At 41.7% G+C, this 17,200-nt stretch overlaps 1 protein-coding gene across 16 annotated transcripts in view; it reads right to left on the bottom strand.

Annotated features, from left to right (window-relative positions):
- The window catches only part of LOC105480021 (Rho GTPase activating protein 21), a 134,160-nt gene that overhangs the window by 102,290 nt on the left and 14,670 nt on the right, over positions 1-17,200 (bottom strand). For 2 of the 16 annotated variants that reach the window (XM_011738457.3, XM_011738460.3), the window contains exon 1: positions 14,304-14,590. The exons of 12 other annotated variants lie outside the window; for them this stretch is intronic. In XM_011738457.3, coding sequence (XP_011736759.2) covers positions 14,304-14,387 — 84 coding nt within the window. In that variant the 5' untranslated portion in view covers positions 14,388-14,590. Of the gene's footprint in view, positions 1-14,303; positions 14,595-17,200 lie in introns of those variants that run through there. 2 more of the 16 variants (XM_071070382.1, XM_071070377.1) reach the window with 2 other exon arrangements.

The following is a 17,200-nucleotide window of genomic DNA, read 5'->3' as shown; positions in this document are numbered from 1 at the left end:
CCAGCCTGGCCAACATGGCGAAACCCCATCTCTACTAAAAATACAAAAATTAGCTGGGCGTGGTGGCAGGTGCCTATAATCCCAGCTACTCGGGAGGCTGAGGCAGGAGGATCGCTTGTACCCGAAAGGTGGAGGTTGCAGTGAGCAGAGATTGTACCATTGCACTCCAGCCTGGGCAACAAGAACGAAACTCTGTCTCAAAAAGAAAAAAAAAAGGAGTAGGATAAACTGTGGTGTATTCATACAATGAACTACCATCAATACATTTTTAGACAATTTACAGCTAATGCAACAACGCGGATACATTTCAAAGATAATGCTGAGTGGAAAAAGTCTAACACAACAGGCGCATACAGGGTGATAATATTCACACAAAAGTTCAAACAGGCAAAACCACTATATGGTGATGAAGTCTGGAGAGGGATGATCTTTGGAGAAGAAAACAATGACTGCCAAGGGCATAAGAGAGGCTTCTGAGGCGCTGTTCATGTTCTATATCTGGGTGGCCAATGACGACACAGGCATGTTCACTTTGCAAAATTCACCAAGCTATGTATTTATGATTTATGCATTTTATGTACTGCTATATTTCTATTTAAAACATTTACAAAAACAAACATGAATCTGATTGTCATTGTCATGCTAAAAAGCCAACAACAGAATTCCCATCACACTGGGAAGGAAATATAAAACCTTCTTTTTTTTTTTGAGATGGAGTTTTGCTCTTCTTGCCCAGGCTGGAGTGCAATGGCACTATCTTGGCTCACTGCAACATCTGCCTCCCAGGTACAAGCGATTCTCCTGCCTCAGCCTCCCGAGTAGCTGGGATTACAGGCGCTCGCCACCACGCCCGGCTAATTTTTTTGTATTTTTAGTAGAGACGGGGTTTCACCATGTTGGCCAGGTTGGTCTTGAACTCCTCAGGTGATCAGCCTGCCTCGGCCTCCCAAAGTGCTGAGATTACAGGTGTGAGCCACCACACCTGGCCCCTAAAACCTTCTCTTGCAGAGGGATTGACTCTAACCTAATACTCTCATCCCTCTCCCCCATTCACTGGCTCCTACCACACAAATCTCCTGGCTGCATCAAAGCTCACTAGGCAAGCGCTGTCTCATCTTAGGGGCTTTACCACCATAAACCAGGTATGTAAAGAAACTGTACTGAGTAGAAAATGAATGTTTTCTTTTCCTGTAAAAGAGTTTTATTTTTGTAATTATATTTTTATTTCTGTGTTTATTAATTTAATATCTGTCTCCTCCACTAGGCTATAATCTTCAGGAACACAGACATACATGTTCACCATTTTACAGCCTATACCCAGCACAGTGGTCAGGACAAAATCAGGTGCAAAAGATACACACCAATGGCCCACTGAAACTTCATTTTTTTCTCAATTCACAAGTATACATTGTAACACCAAGCTGAGATCTAAATGTTAGGATTATTGCCTGAATTACATTCCTTTGATCTCTACGCCCCAGAAAGTACCATTCAACTCACCCATACCCCCTTATGCCTAGGCCCACAATCATCAAATTTAATAAAATATTTTGACTGGTCACTATTGTTTGTGGTACACTGAACATAAATTCCCATTCCCTATTGTACAAGAAAGAATTAACACAGGAGGCCTGACTGCTATCCTTAGAAAGGCCAGCTTGCGAGGCGGCCCTCCGCTGGTGTTTGGCAACTTGGATTTCAAGAGGGTTCCCATCATTCCTTAATGATAGTGGCTCCCCAGTGCCTAGACTGTGCAAACAATGTGGTTTATGCTGAATACTTCCTTTCCTTCTGGGAGTCCAGAATGTTAGTATATACTAGGCTAAAGGTACCTACGTAACCTGTCCCCAATAAACATCTTGTCTTGAATGAGCTTCCCTGGTAGGCAACATTTCACACATATTTTAACAATCTGTTGCTGGAAAATTAAGTACATCCTGTGTGGGTCCACTGGCAGGGGACTCTTAGAAGCTTGTGGGTGGTGTCCTCTGAACTTTGCCCCACACACTTTTTCACTTTGCTTTTGTATTCTTTCACAATAATACATCATAGCTGCCCGCGTACTACTTTATGCTGAATCCTGTAAGTCCTCCCAGAAAAGAAATGAACCACGGCCAGGCATGGTGGCTCATGCCTATAATCCCAGCACTTTGGGAGGCTGAGGCAAACATATCACCTGAGCTTAGGAGTTCGAGACCAGCCTGACCAAATGGTGAAACCCTGTCTCTACTAAAAATACAAAAATTAGCTGGGCGTGCTGGCACGCGCCTGTAATCTCAGCTACTCGGGAGGCTGGGGCAGGAGAATTGCTTGAACCTGGGAGGCGGAGGTTGCAGTGAGCCAAGATGGTGCCACTGTACTCGAGCCTGGCTGACAGAGCAAAACTCCATCTCAAATTAAAAGAAGAAAACAAAAACAAAAGAAAGAAAAGAAACTCCCTGAACATTATCTCCCAATTCCTAAATGGATTATCATCAATCACAGTGATAGAAAAAAAACCGTGATCCCTACCTTGTAATATTCATGCTATGTGTCATCCCCTACCCTTGAGTGTGGGCTAGACCTAGTGATTTGCTTCTAATAAATAGAATCTAGGGTGGGTACGGTGGCTCACGCCTGTAATCCCAGCATTTTGGGAGGCTGAGGCAGGTGGATCACTTGAAATCATGAGTTCAAGACCAGCCTGGCCAACGTGGCAAAACCCCACCTCTACTAAAATTACAAAAATTAGCTGAGTGTGGTGGTGGGCGCCTGTAATTCCAGCGACTCCGGAGGCTGAGGCATGAGAATCACTTGAACCCTGGAGGCAGAAGTTGTAGTGAGCTGAGATTGCCCAACTGCATTCCAGCCTGGGTAATGGAATCAGACTCTGTGTCAAAAAAAAAAAAAAAAAAGAAAAGAAAAAGAATAGAATTTAGCAAATGTGATGGGATATCACTTCCAAGATTAGGTTACGAAGGACTGTGACCTGTCTCGCCTGTACTGTCTCTGGCTCTCTTCCATCATTTCTTCTCATGAAGCCAGCTGCCCTATTGTTAACTGCCCTCTGAAGAGACCCTTGTGTCGAGAAACCTCTGAGGGCAGCCTCAGCCAACAGCCAGCTTAAGAACTGAGGCCCTCAGCCCAAGCACCTGAGGGGAGCTAAATCCCACCAGCAACCCATGAGTGAGCCTGAAAGCAGACCCTTCCCCAGACAAGCCTCAAGATGACTGCAGTTCTGGCTGACGCCGTGATGACAGTCTCGAAAGACGCCCTGGGCTGGAGGACCCAGGTAAGCCACACCTGGATTCCTGACCCCCAGAGAAACAGAGATGATAAATGTTCTTTTAGTCACTACATTTTAAGGGTAATCTATTACTCAGCAATAGATAACTGAACTGACACACTCTACTACCAAAAACAACTAAAAATCCAGACAATATATGTGAAATAATGGTTTCCGGGCATTGGACACTAGGCCACAAGGGACAGTGATCCCTCAAAAAGATGACACAAACAGCGGGCCCTATGGGCACCCTAGCTTACTGCACAGAAAGTTTCAGGGCCTTGGCACAGGGCAGGGGAACCAGGCAGGGTGGCTCAAGTTCACAGCACAGAGTCCTGGAGAAGAAAGCGGCCCAGAGAGACAGAAAGCGCTGAGAATCTGCAGGGGGTCCTCCCCGACCCCAGTCTTCAGCTGAGCAATGACGAGGGAAAAGAATCTCCTGAAGAAATTACAGGCACCAATCCTCGAAACTCACACAGGACGAAGGACAGAGCCCGTTTTCGCCAATGAGTGGGAAAATCCTCAGCATCCAGGGGCAGTGGGTAAAGTATCAGAAGCGTACTGTGCCTCTGTCGCGGGGCAGAGTGGTTCTGAGAATGTTAACTCAAGGGGGTAAAATGTGACGCTGGATGAAGGCTGAAATGAGGCACTATGACCCAACACAGGATTAATACCGAGGCGCAGACTCAGTGGAGCCTCAAATATACTACTGGGATGGCTCTAGGAAGTTTGGAAAAAATGATGGCCCACATTAAATGAAGTAGAGATGCCAGAACTGCTCTGACAGACCACGGCAGAAGGGATCTGAAGGCTCAGAGAATCGGGCCTGCTAAACAGGTCTATGTGCTATGTGTTACATCAGAAAACCAACCAGCTAACAGCGACCCTGGGGAGGGCCCACAGGACACTCCGTGTACCATGGCAATACTGAATGTGCTGATGGAGGCGGTGCCAGTTCGCTGTCCCCTTCCGGTCAGCACTGACAGGAGAAGATACTGCTATAGGTCTGGGCTTGTTAAGGACCAGCGAGGATTTTAGGATCACAGAACGGCAGAGGCCAGGTAGCAGCATTTCACATTCAAAGCCAGTGACATGTAGAAATGAGGATCAAAATCAAGATGACATCCAGAGGCCCGACCCAGAATCTCTAGAGGTGGGGAATAAAACATGTTCCTAGGGGTGGCCCTTCACTGGCTCTCATCCCTCCCTGGGAAAGGTGAAAGTGATGTCCCAGATGGGGCAAAACTCATTATGCCAAGGGAAACCATCCAGAGGAAAAGGGCAGCTGGAGGTATTCGCTGCTGAGAAATGGGTGAAATGGCCTTATAAAGGGGTCTGGGTGAAGGGGTGAGGGGTATGAGGACAATATGACAAATAAAGGGATGAATTTCAGCAACAGAAAAAGAAAGACAAAGAGAAAGCAAAAAAGAAAAGAGACACCTTTTGGTCCAGTATGTTCCCTCTCCCATTTTCCTATCCCATCTTTTCTTCTTCTCCAGGTTCCCCTTGTTCCCTTTCACTTCACATTTTCTCCACTACTCCCTAAATGAGCCATCAATTTAAAGGATGCTTCTTTCTTATATTTTGTACAGAGCTTTATAATTTCTCATTTAAAACCTGATGAGCTGGCCAGGCACAGTGGCTCATACCTCTAATCCCAGAACTTTGGGAGGCCGAAGTGGGTGGATCACTTGAGGTCAGGAGTTCGAGACCAGCCTGGCCAACACGGTGAAACCCCGTCTCTACTGAAAAAATGCAAAAAATTAGCTGTGCATGGTGGTGTGCAGCTGTAATCCCAGCTACTAGGGAGGCTAAGGCAGGAGAATCGCTTGAACCTGAGAGGCAGAGGTTGCAGTGAGCCCAGATCGCACCACTGCACTCCAGCTTGGGTGACAAGAGCAAAACTCCGTCTCAAAAAACAACAAAGCAAAACAACCCAATGAGCTGAACGCTATCTTCAACTAAGAGGCAGTAGTGTCATAGTCATATGTACCACATTTGGGGGGGAAATTCTAAGTCATTTTGTTGATAAAGCTAGTAAATTCAGCAGCTCCCACATTTGCTTATTATCTATGACCACTCTTAGAAAAATTAAGTGCTACATTCTTTAATGGACCTATTATACAGTTTGTATTAAATGAAGGATTGTCCCATTCATCCTCTAAATTGAAAGACTATGAACGGGACCCTACACAAGAAACTTTCCCCATCAATCGTGAATTAAACGTGGTACAACACGGGAGTCAAAATTGCATTTCTTAAATACATAGTACTATGTAAAAACTTATCCTGCTTTTCTAAGAATCACTTTTTGTTAGAACTGGAATTAAGAAGCCCAGGAAATCATCTAATCAGTTTATAACATAGGAAAACTAAAATCCAGAGCATTAACACACTTGCTCAGTCACACAACAAAGCAGCAGCAAAGTGACTAGTGAGTTCATGCCTCTACTCTCAAGCAAACTGTTTCCCCCAAAGCTGGGGAGAAGGTAGTATTTTTAAGTGCTTTTCTCTTTGCAATCAAGTCTAACTATCATCAAGAAGCCAAGACAGATGGGTCTGCCATCCATTCATCCACACACCATTTAGACTGTTCCTTTAAATTCTTCCTTTTCCTTCAGAGATTTCCATTTTCTCTTTCTTATTCATTTAAATCTGATTTCACCCATCAACCAGAGCTCCCAGGCAGAATACCCTACTAAGGTATTTTGGCCAAGTACCTACTAGGGTCCTCTAAGTTATAGATCTAGAAGCACCTGGCTTGCTACTGACCATCATGTGAACCAGAATTAAAGCAAATTGCTTACAGTCCAAACATAACCACTTTCCAACTAAAAGCAATTATGCATATTGTTAAATGACAGTAATGACGCCACTTTTTAGAATTTTAACATTGAATTCTGCTCACATAGGCTCAATGTTTATAATTATATTGCTTATATAACACGTACACCAACTCACAATATATTTGTACACATATATCAGCAATGCTAAAGGTTTCAGTAACAGAGCAGAGGAAGAACATCAACTAATCAACACTACAAAAGGCGCCTCACAGTCACTAATAGTTACTGCAACACCTGATTTGCCCTTCCAAAGTGTTTTCCTACCTTAGCTTTGCTCTGTTGTAGAGCAGAGCTTTAGCTCTTCAGTACTGTGTATCTATCATTCCAGACATTCCTTTCATCTTTTCTTCCCCTTTCTGGTTCCTGTTATCTCTTTTTCAGTCTACTTCTCGCCACTACTCCCTAAATTGGTCAGCAACTGGGAACGGGACAGAGATATATAATTTATGCATATATTTGCATATTATATCCATGTAATTTTATTATTTACTCTAGATGTCTGATACAGCTTTAGAATTACTTTTTTTTTTTTTTTTTTTTGAGATGGAGTCTCACTCTTGTCCCCCAGGCTGGCGTGCAATGGCGCGACCTCGACTCACTGCAACCTCTGTCTCCCGGATTCAAGCGATTCTCCTGCCTCAGCCTCCCGAGTAGCTGGGATTGCAGGTGCCTGCCACCATGCCCAGCTAATTTTTGTATTTTTAGTAGAGATGGGGTTTCACCATGTTGGCCAGGCTGGTCTCGAAATCCTGACCTCAGGTGATCCGCTCACCTTGGCCTCCCAAAGTGCTGGGATTACAGGCGTGAGCCACCACGCCCGGCCTAGAATTACTAGTTTTAAAAGCTGATGACTAGAACACTACATTATATTCTTCGGTAAAGAGAAGGCATCACGCACCCAGACTTTGGAGTCTCACTCCCTGGGCTTGCGTCCTGCTTTGCAGCTTCTTAGCTATGTGGCCCTGACAGGAGACTTAAGCCCTTATCAGTTTCTTTGTCTGTAAAATGGTAATGTGATATTCACAGCATCTCTGTAGAGTTGGTTAAATAGTCTGACACATAGTTAAGTACTCACTAAATATTACCTATTCTTCATCACTCACAAAATATTGAACTGAAGTTCCTGTGGCATTTTTCACCATTTTAGAGGTTTGCTGTGAGGGGCAGAGAGAGGTGTTTTTTTCCTCCCCTGTTTAAGGCCAACAGCTGTGATAGCTACAATTCTGAAGATTAGGTCAATGGTTCTCCAATACTGCTGGTGAAATACAGAAGCGGTCTGGCTGGATTTCTCCTAACAATGGTTAATAGGCCTCTGTCCTTTAATCCCCGTCCCCTTGCTCTCACCTGCAAGCTCCACCTGTGGAAAACCAGCCACCTGGGCATTCTGGCAATGCCAGCTGTGTCCCCGCACATATTAGTTCCTCTGCTCATCCTGTAGGCACCCTGCCCACCAGCAAGGTTTCCCTGTGCCACTTGCAGCTGATGTCTCCTGCACAAGGTGATGAGTGCGGAAGTGCGCCGCGAGCATGTTCGGAGAGAACACTCACACAGCACACCCACAACGCTAAAGAGGCTGGCCTCGAGGTCAAGCCAGGAAAAAAGCCAGTTTAAAGTATTACACCTAGGCAAGGCAAAACCCTCGGAGTTCTCAGCCTGAAGTCCAATTTTCAGGCTCCCTAATTGATTAAAATAATAAGAATTAAACATGGTTTCAATTTTTCCCATTTATGTTAACAATGAAATATAAAACATGAAAAATTGAGATTTTTATTTCTGATTAGGTATTCTGGATTAATTTAGGATCTTATCCGGTGGTTGCAAAAAAGAGGTACCATTTAGCCACTTAGAAATTTTCTACATAATTATTTAAATAATATGGCAAGTGGTAACACCGTAACACTTTGCATTTGTCCTAATTTTTAAAAGGCTGATGCAATGTAAAGTAATATTTAAAGAAAAACAAATTAAGTACCTCTCAAAAACAACCTTTAACTGTCTTTTGGCCATTGAAGGCAGAGCTTTAATGTGTGGAAGAATCACCTGACCATCTTGTTAAAATGCAAATTCTGATTCCCTACAGTCTAGAGTGAGCCCTGAACGTCTGCATTTCTTACAAGCTTCCAGGAGTGTAGATACTGCTGGTCAGTTCATAGACCACACTTAAAGTAGCAAGAATTTAAGGTACCTTAAATGTCAAAAGGCCTATTTCCAATTTCCTAGCTTATCAGCGTAAAGCCTCCTTCTACTGGTGTTAGAAGCAGCTGCTGATTTTAACAGCTCTGAGGAACAGAGACCTAGGATACCATTTCTTAACAAAAAAGGAGGAGTGGGGGAGGGAGAGAAGAGGAAGGAGTTTCAGGGAGAAAGCAATTAAAAAAAAATGCTCTATGCAGCCTCTTTCCCTCTTCCATTTGGTTTCCCCAGGGAGAGAGGAAACTTCACTACGCGTGGGGCCTCTTTGATGTGGCTATCTCCTTGTTGTTTCCAGTCCGAAGGATCCAATCCAGGATTCCTCCGGCTCTTCTTTACTGAAATGGACTTATACAAGAGTGAGATTTCCATTAAATAATAAAAATTTCCAATCATTTTACAACCTTCTTTCAAATAAAAAAAAAGTGCCTTCTTTAATGGCATGATTGTTTTTCCCTTTGTAACATCTAAATTGGCACAGAACATTTCTCTGAGAAGGGAACATGTGAACAGAACCCTAAAGAAAACAAAGCAGCAGCCTATGCAGAGATCTGAAATGAAAGCATTTCAGGCAGTGGGAACGGTGAGTGCAAAGGAGGCCCGTGTGGTTAGAGAAGAATGACTAGGGTTTGAAAAGTAAGTGGAAACAGGGCACTGGAGATAATGAAAGGAGGGAACAAAACTTCTGAAGGCCCTTGGCTTTTATGCTAATATGGGCAGTCTCTGGTGGGCTCTGGTAGAATACCATGTTCATGTTCATGTTTAAAACGATCATACTCGATGCTGAGCTGAAAAGAGACCACAGGCTGTATACAAATATCTACAGAAATGATAATGCCAGGATCTCCCATGCTTGATGCTCCCCAGTATTCCTTCTGAGTTCCCTATGTATGTGGCTGTGTAAAAACAGCTGTCACTGGACTTGAAGGAAACCAAGAACTGGGATTATGGGATATGCCATATATATAAAACCTTAATGCACAACTTCTTCTATTATCTGGCTCCAGTATCACCAAACATTCAACCCCTATTTCTAAACACTGATTAGAACATTTGAAATTTATCACACACCTTGGTGGGGGGAAGAAAATACCTCCGGTTCTTTTTTTCTTTTTTTTTTTTTGAGACTGAGTCTCGCTCTGTGGCCCAGGCTGGGTGCAGTGGTGCGATCTCAGCTCACTGCAAGCTCCGCCTCCCGGGCTCACGCCATTCTCCTGCCTCAGCCTCCCGAGTAGCTGGGACTACAGGTGTCCCCCACCACACTCAGCTAATTTTTTTTTTGTATTTTTAGTAGAGACGGGGTTTCACCGTGTTAGCCAGGATGGTCTCGATCTCCTGACCTAGTGATCCACCCGCCTCGGCCTCCCAAAGCACTGTGATTACAAGCATGAGCCACCACGCCCAGCCAATACCTCCATTCTTAATGGTGGTGTGGGAATAACCAGTATTGTAATCTATAACTTTTTTTAGTTCACTCGTCTGTCAAGAAGCCCAAGAACAATCACCTCTCTAAGAGCTTTAGAATATAAAAATGTTTTTTTTGTTGTGGTTGTTTTTTTTTCTGAGACAAGGTCTTGCTCTGTTGCCCAGGCTGGAGTGCAGTGACACAATCTCGGTTCACTGCAACCTCCACTTCCCCAGCTCAAGCAATCGCCCCACCTCAGTCTCCCAAATATCTGGGACTACAGGTGTGTGCTACTATGCTCAGCTAATTTTCTTGTAAAGATGAGGTCTCACTAAAGATAGTATCACTGTGACCTAATTTCAGTTCTAAGAGTATCCTATGAAAATAATCCTGAACAGGGAACAGTTTAGAACACAAAGATATTCACCATACATTATAACAGCAAAACACTAGAAGCAATTTAAATGTTCAACAGATAAATGGCTTCAATACATATACATACACATAATATATAGTGTATAGTACAGTGTATAATATATATTACAGTATATTATACACTGTACTATGTACTATATATTATATAGGCACTGAATTATATACACTGTACTATACACTATATATTATATAGGCATTGAAAATAATGTCCTAAAATGGAAAAATGTACATAATATGATTCCAGCTTGTAAAACACACACACACCAACTAGATGCACTGGGTGAAAAAAACAGCAGTATCAACATATTAACAGGAGTTGAATTTGAAAGATTTAATTACGTAGACCAATTTTAATTTATATATTTTCCAGTTTTTACAAGTAACCATGTATTTTATTTGTAATTTTTAAAAGTAATGGCTCTTTTTACTACCATCTCTTTAGTTTTAATGTAAATCTCGTATAACATCACCTATAACAACCTAGAATACATTAATAATAATTGTAAGCATGTATTAAGCACTCAACTGCCAGCACTATGTTAAATGCTATATCCAGGTTACCTCATTTTAATCTTCACAACAATCCCTGATGGAGGTACTGTTAGAGGGGAGAAGGCAAGTAACACTCAAGCCATACCACTGCCACAGAGCCAGGAACAACTCCAGGCCTTGAATTCAGTTCTTGGGCACTAAACTCTGCACTTTCAACTATAACACTATACTGCCTCCATACAACAGTGGTAATATTTAATAAGTAATGTTACCTTGCAGAATTCTCAGTATGCCACCTGAGAAACATGATGGCCACTCTCCCACTTCCCATGATATCATTTCTTTTCTCTGTCTCCTTCAGTTGTTCTTCTTCCTTCCCATCCTGCCTTTTCTGTGACTTGTTTCCTCTCACCCATAGTTCTTCCCGACCTATACCGTAAGCTTCCCAAGGCTATCCAGCAGCATCCTTGATAACTGCTTAGCTTCAACGGTGAAACTCAAAGAAACCAAGTGCTGCCCTAAGTATTCCTACAAACAAGAAGTTATACACTAAAAGCCTAGCACCACATCTGGCCAGCAGATGTATTTTGCTTAGATCTCACTATTTTGAAAACCTTGAATTAGTCATCAACATTTAAAAATCAGGACAAGTTGGCCAGGCACGGTGGCTCACGCCTGTAATCTCAGTACTTTGGGAGGCCGAGGCGGATGGATCACGAGGTCAGGACATTGAGACCATCCTGGCTAACACGGTGAAACCCCGACTCTACTAAAAACACAAAAATAAAATTAGCCGGGTGTGGTGGCGGGCGCCTGTAGTCCCAGCTACTCGGGAGGCTGAGGCGGGAGAATGGCAAGAACCCGGGAGGCAGAGCTTGCAGTGAGCCAAGAACGTGCCAGTGCACCCTAGCCTGGGCGACAGAGCAAGACTCCGTCTCAAAAAAAAAAAAAAAAATTAGGACAAGTTCACATGAAAATTCCAATGTTCAGCTTCTCTTGAAATCTAAATGATCTGACAACAGTGGGTACACACCCAGCTACTCGGGAGGCTGAGGCGGGAGAATGGCAAGAACCCGGGAGGCAGAGCTTGCAGTGAGCCAAGAACGTGCCAGTGCACCTAGCCTGGGCGACAGAGCAAGACTCCGTCTCAAAAAAAAAAAAAAAATTAGGACAAGTTCACATGAAAATTCAAATGTTCAGCTTCTCTTGAAATCTAAATGATCTGACAACAGTGGGTACAACATGACAACAATCTCCTAAAGCCAAATCTCTAGTAATCCAGTCTCCACCCGCCTCTATTGTCTAATTCCTGACTGTCATCCACTCACTTTCTTTACTCTTCAAGTGCCTGGCTCCCAAAGCACTGATTGTGTGACCTCCACCAAATACTTTAAGTGGTGGCATAGAAGCCACATGAGATGTTGTCATATGCCATTTTTACTTTATGCTAAGTTCTACGTTTTTTTTCTTTTTCTTTTTTTTTTTTTTTTTTTTTTTTTTGAGACAGGGTCTCACTCTGTGGCCCATTCTCATCTCACTGCAACCTCCACATCCCAGGCTGAGGCGATCCTCCCACCTCAGCCTCCTGAGTAGCTGGGACTATAGGTGCGCACCACCATGCCTAACTTATTCTTCTATTTTTTTTTTTCTTTTTTGAGACAGTCTCGCTCCACTGCCAGGCCAGAGTGCAGTGGCACAATGTCGGCTCGCTGCAACCTCTGCCTCCCGGATTCAAGCGATTTTCGTGCCTCAGCCTCCCAAATAGCTGGGATTATTAGGCATGCGCCACCACACCTGGATAATTTTTTTTGCATTTTTAGTAGAGACAGGGTTTTGCCATGTTGCCCAGGCTGGTCTCGAACTCCTGAGATCGGGCAACCCTCCCACCTTGGCCTCCCAAAGTGCTAAGACCACAAATGTGAGCCACCGCTCCTGGTGGTATTTTTTCTATTTTTGGTAGAGATAGGGTTTCTCCATGTTGGCCAGGCTGGTCTCGAACTCCTGGGCTCAAGTGATCCTCCCAAGGTGCTGCTATTACAGGTATGAGCCATTGTGCCCGGCCTACAAATTCTTCTTCTCAGAGACTTTGGCAACTAAATGGCCAACGATCAGACCTAAACCACAAGGATGGTAGCAACAACAATCCTAGCAAAAAACCCCAGGCCAAGGCACATCCAAAAGCACTTGGTATCACTGGCTTACTGAATCAATGCATCCCTAGATTCTATTGCAACTCAAATAAAATTCCTTTGGGATTACCCAGAATGAAGAAGTCTTAAAAAGTTCTCAGACCTCAAACTAGAAAGTTTTCTGATGATGAGACTAATGAGTTTAGTAATAGCTGTAAACGAGTCACTAAACACTAAAATATGTTAAGTTTCAGCTTTGTTAGGCTCCTGATACTATGAATTTTACATGTTAAGATAATTGCAGCCTCTATCTTCTTTTATCCTCTTAGCAGCCATCCAAAATCCATATTTTTTACAGTAATGTAAATCCATTAGGGACAGAACTAGAAAGTGCATTGAGGGATCAATCTTACGCTGAAATAAACAGAGACTAAATGACCTTCTCCACCTCTGATTTCTCTGATACATTAGTCTATTATGCCCAGCCTAAACTATGAAAATATTTCTTCACCATTCCAGAATAGAGAAAACAGGACATAAAGTATTGGAGACCCCGAAGTCCCACTGGGAACTAATTCCATATCATAAACGAAGAAGCTCACATCACAGCTATGGAAGAACTGAGAAATGGTTGGGGCTGGGGCAACCATGGTCAGCGTGCTTTATTTATTATTCATTGCTTTCAATAACATTTTCAACTGTTTTCCTTTCAAATTTCAAGCAATATTAAATAAGTTGTATTTAGTAAGGAAGACAAATACCCACAAAGTGATGAATAACCTACTAGGTAAATAATTCATAGTTTTAAAAGATTCACTGATAACTGGAATAAAAGCTATCATCCAGGTTACTTTCTATTCTGTAAAAGAAGCCATTATGCTGAATATGTACAATATTATCTATGATTAACAACAACAGTCTGATAATAACAGTGTTGATCAAGGGATAAAAGGAAAAACAAGAGCTTTTGATTCTTAGGGAAGAACACTCAAAAGCAGATGATAGCTATCGTAGTAGATTTTCTCTATTGCAAAATAACCATTTTCTAAACAGACTAGTAATCGAAAAAGTTTTAAAAAGTACTTCCATTTAATCCCACTGTGAAAGAACTCAAGAACCATATTTCACTAAAACTGAAAAACTAGCTAAAAAGCAACTCATTCCAAAATCTTTCCTACTTTCTAATAAATACAATGTCAGATGCCTTCAAAAATATGTAACATTTACTTATGTTACAATTATATTGCTTTAATTTTTTTGCCAGTTTTAAGTAATTCATTCTAACTTCCCCTCCTCCACCACTTAAATCTCCGCAAATAGTCTCATCTATGCTACTTACGAATTAACTTAATTCTTTTAAATTCAGATCATTAGATTTGTCACATTAAAAAAGTATTTTGACAAAAAATATATTCTAAAAGATTACTTTCCTACTCTTACAGGAAGACAGTGTTTTCATATCCTGATTTACTTTTGCTTTATACATCATAGCAGTTTTGAATTAAAAAGCAAATACATACATACACACTTATGAAACAAACCTGACCACTCCATGCACAATACAGATTGCACAACAAACTCCAATTGTGGTTGATCATGCAGTCTAAAATCCTGAACTGGGCCATGACTGCCTATAGCGCAGTCTGCATCTCTTCTCTGACTCAGCTTCTGTCAGCACAGCAGCGGGTTACGAGAGCTCTGCAGTGATGTGGTCCACAAATAAGATCTTCCCCTCCCTTTCCTGTCTAAGCAGCAATAGCTAACTGCCAGAACGACATCATCTTCCCAAATGCAATTCCCACCAGTACATTTAAATTATTAGATCATGAAGGAAAGTTTTCATAAAATTCTTATTATTTAACATTATTTGATTTTTAAAAGGTTATTGCTTTTCCTCCTTTTCTGGGCATGTTTAGTCATTCAATGAAAACACAACTTGGGGAGGTAATATATAAATCAATCAACTATGCTGGCTCCGGTCCACAGCAAACAAATTCCAACACAAGGCTGTGCCATCATTAATGATGCTCACAATGACTTGATCCCAAGGGTACCAAAGGGTACTCCATCCTTTCTTAACCTCTCAGTAGCGCCACACAGAGCTAACAACTCCTTCAATGACTCTCATCATGGGTACCACAATTCCACTCTCTTTGTTCTCTTACAACTTCTTTAACTATTACTTTTTTGCAAAAGGCAATGTAGCAATGTGAGAAAAGCCTAGATCTTAATAAGACAGATGTGTGACCAAGGAGGCTAAAGACTTATCCTTTAAGCTTCAAATCATTCATTTGTAAAATGGAGACAGTAACACATACATGAGGTTTAACCTGAAATAACATCTGTAACATGCTTAAAACAGTGTCCAACAGATATCTAATAAATGATTAACAGTTTCAAGATTATCACCCCTTTCTGTCTAAATCAGAATTCTATCCTTGACCTCCCTCTAATTTCTTACACTTCCATAGGTGTTGTCACCTCAACCTGTGATTTTAACTATGAATTACTTCTAAAGCCCTCTTCAACACCACCCTTTCTCCCAAGCTCCAAATCTGCATGACTAAACACTTGCTAAGCACAAACACCTACATACTACATGTCCAAAACTGAATTCATCACCTTCCCTCCAAACTTGCACTACCTCCTCTATTCCCTAATCTGCATAGTGACTGTACAACTCATCCCCCTAGTCACCCAAAGACTCCTTCCTTACCTCTCATATCCAGCTACCAAATCCTGTCACTTCTCCTAAAACATATACTAAACTGTCCTTTTTCCATTCCACCGGCACTGCCTAAATTCAGACTCCCATCAACTTTCTCCTAGATTATCACAGGGCATCTAGTTGGTCTCCCAAACATCCTGTCACTCCTCTCTGGAATCTTGTCTGTGGAAGACTAACAAAAGCATCTTTTAAACCAAAAGCTAATCATATGACTACCCTGTAAATTCCTTCTGTTGCTCCTTTCTGCCTGTATACAGCAGTGGTTCCCAAAGTATGTTACTACTTGTTTTATAGGATGCAGAATATAAACTACAGTTAAGTAAAAAAAGTCTTCAATAGCAAAAGAAGTTTGAGAGAAGCTAGGTTAAACAATGCTGCTGCTGGAAGCTTGCCAAAGGCTAAATATAAAGCTCAAATTCAAAGTCCTCAAAATCTGAAAACTGAGGCTACTGAAAAGCATGTTTCTAACTAGTTCGTCTTGGTGGCTGGTTTGTCTGCCTCTGTCCGTCCCTTAACTGGTGGTATTCCCTCAGGTTCTGGACTTTGACCCCCTTCTCTCCCTCAATGACCTCATCAACTCCCAAAACTATAATTACCATAGATGCTGGCTTAATTGAACTCTGCCTAACTGACTTGCTAGACCAACCAAAATTCTTCATTTCCTGGCTAATTCTTCAATACTGGCTGATCCCATGGCAAGCTCAACTCTATTATAATTATTTGTATAAATTTATGGGGTAACATATGCAATTTTGTTATTTGCATAGATAGATTGTGTAGTGGTCAGGTCAGCTTTTAGTATATTTATCACCCAAACACCACACACTGTACGCATTAACTAATTTCTCGTCATTCACCTGCTCCCACCCTGTCACCCTTCTGAGTCTCCACTGTCTATCCTTCCACTCTCTACATCCATGTATACACATGTTTAGCACCCACTTATGAGTGAGAACATGCAATATTCAACTTTCTGTGCTTAGTTTGTTTCACTTAAGATAATGTCCTCCAGTTACATCCATATTGCTGCAAAAGACATGATTTCATTCTTTTTTATGGCCGAATAGTATTCCATGAATAACCTTCCATTCCAAATATACCACACATTGTCTTTGTCTTTGTCTATTCCTCCACTGATGGACACTTAGGTTGATTCCATATATTTGCTACTGTGAACAGTGCTGCAACAAACATACAACAGCAGGTAACTTTTTGATAAATAGATTTCTTTTCCTTTGAGTAGATTCTTAGGTCAAATGGTAGTTCTATTTTTACTTCTTTAAGAAATCTCCACACAGTTTTCCATAGAGGTTGTAACAAAGAAAAGAAAGAAGACCCAAATAAACAAAATCAGATATGAAAAAGGAGACATTACAACTGATACCACAGAAATACAAACGATCATCAAAAACTATTATAAATAGCAATTATGCTCACAAACTAGAAAACCTAGAGGAAATGGATAAATTCCTAGAAACATACAGCCACTCAAGGTTGAACCAAGAAGAAACAGAAAACCTGAACACATCAATAACAAGTAGCAAGGCTCAATCAGTAATTTTAAAAAATCTCCCAACAAAGAAAGCTCAGGACCAGATGGATTCACAGCCAAATTATATCAAACATACAAAGAACTAAAAAGAACTAGTTCTCCTGAAACTGTTGTAAGAAATCAAGGAATAAGGAATTCTCCCTAACTCCTTCTATGAG

This window comes from Macaca nemestrina, chromosome 9 (assembly GCF_043159975.1).
Source record: "Macaca nemestrina isolate mMacNem1 chromosome 9, mMacNem.hap1, whole genome shotgun sequence".
NCBI classification, from domain to species: Eukaryota; Metazoa; Chordata; class Mammalia; order Primates; family Cercopithecidae; genus Macaca; species Macaca nemestrina.
Note: the sequence above shows the minus strand (reverse complement) of the source record. Positions and strands in the feature narration are given on the sequence as shown.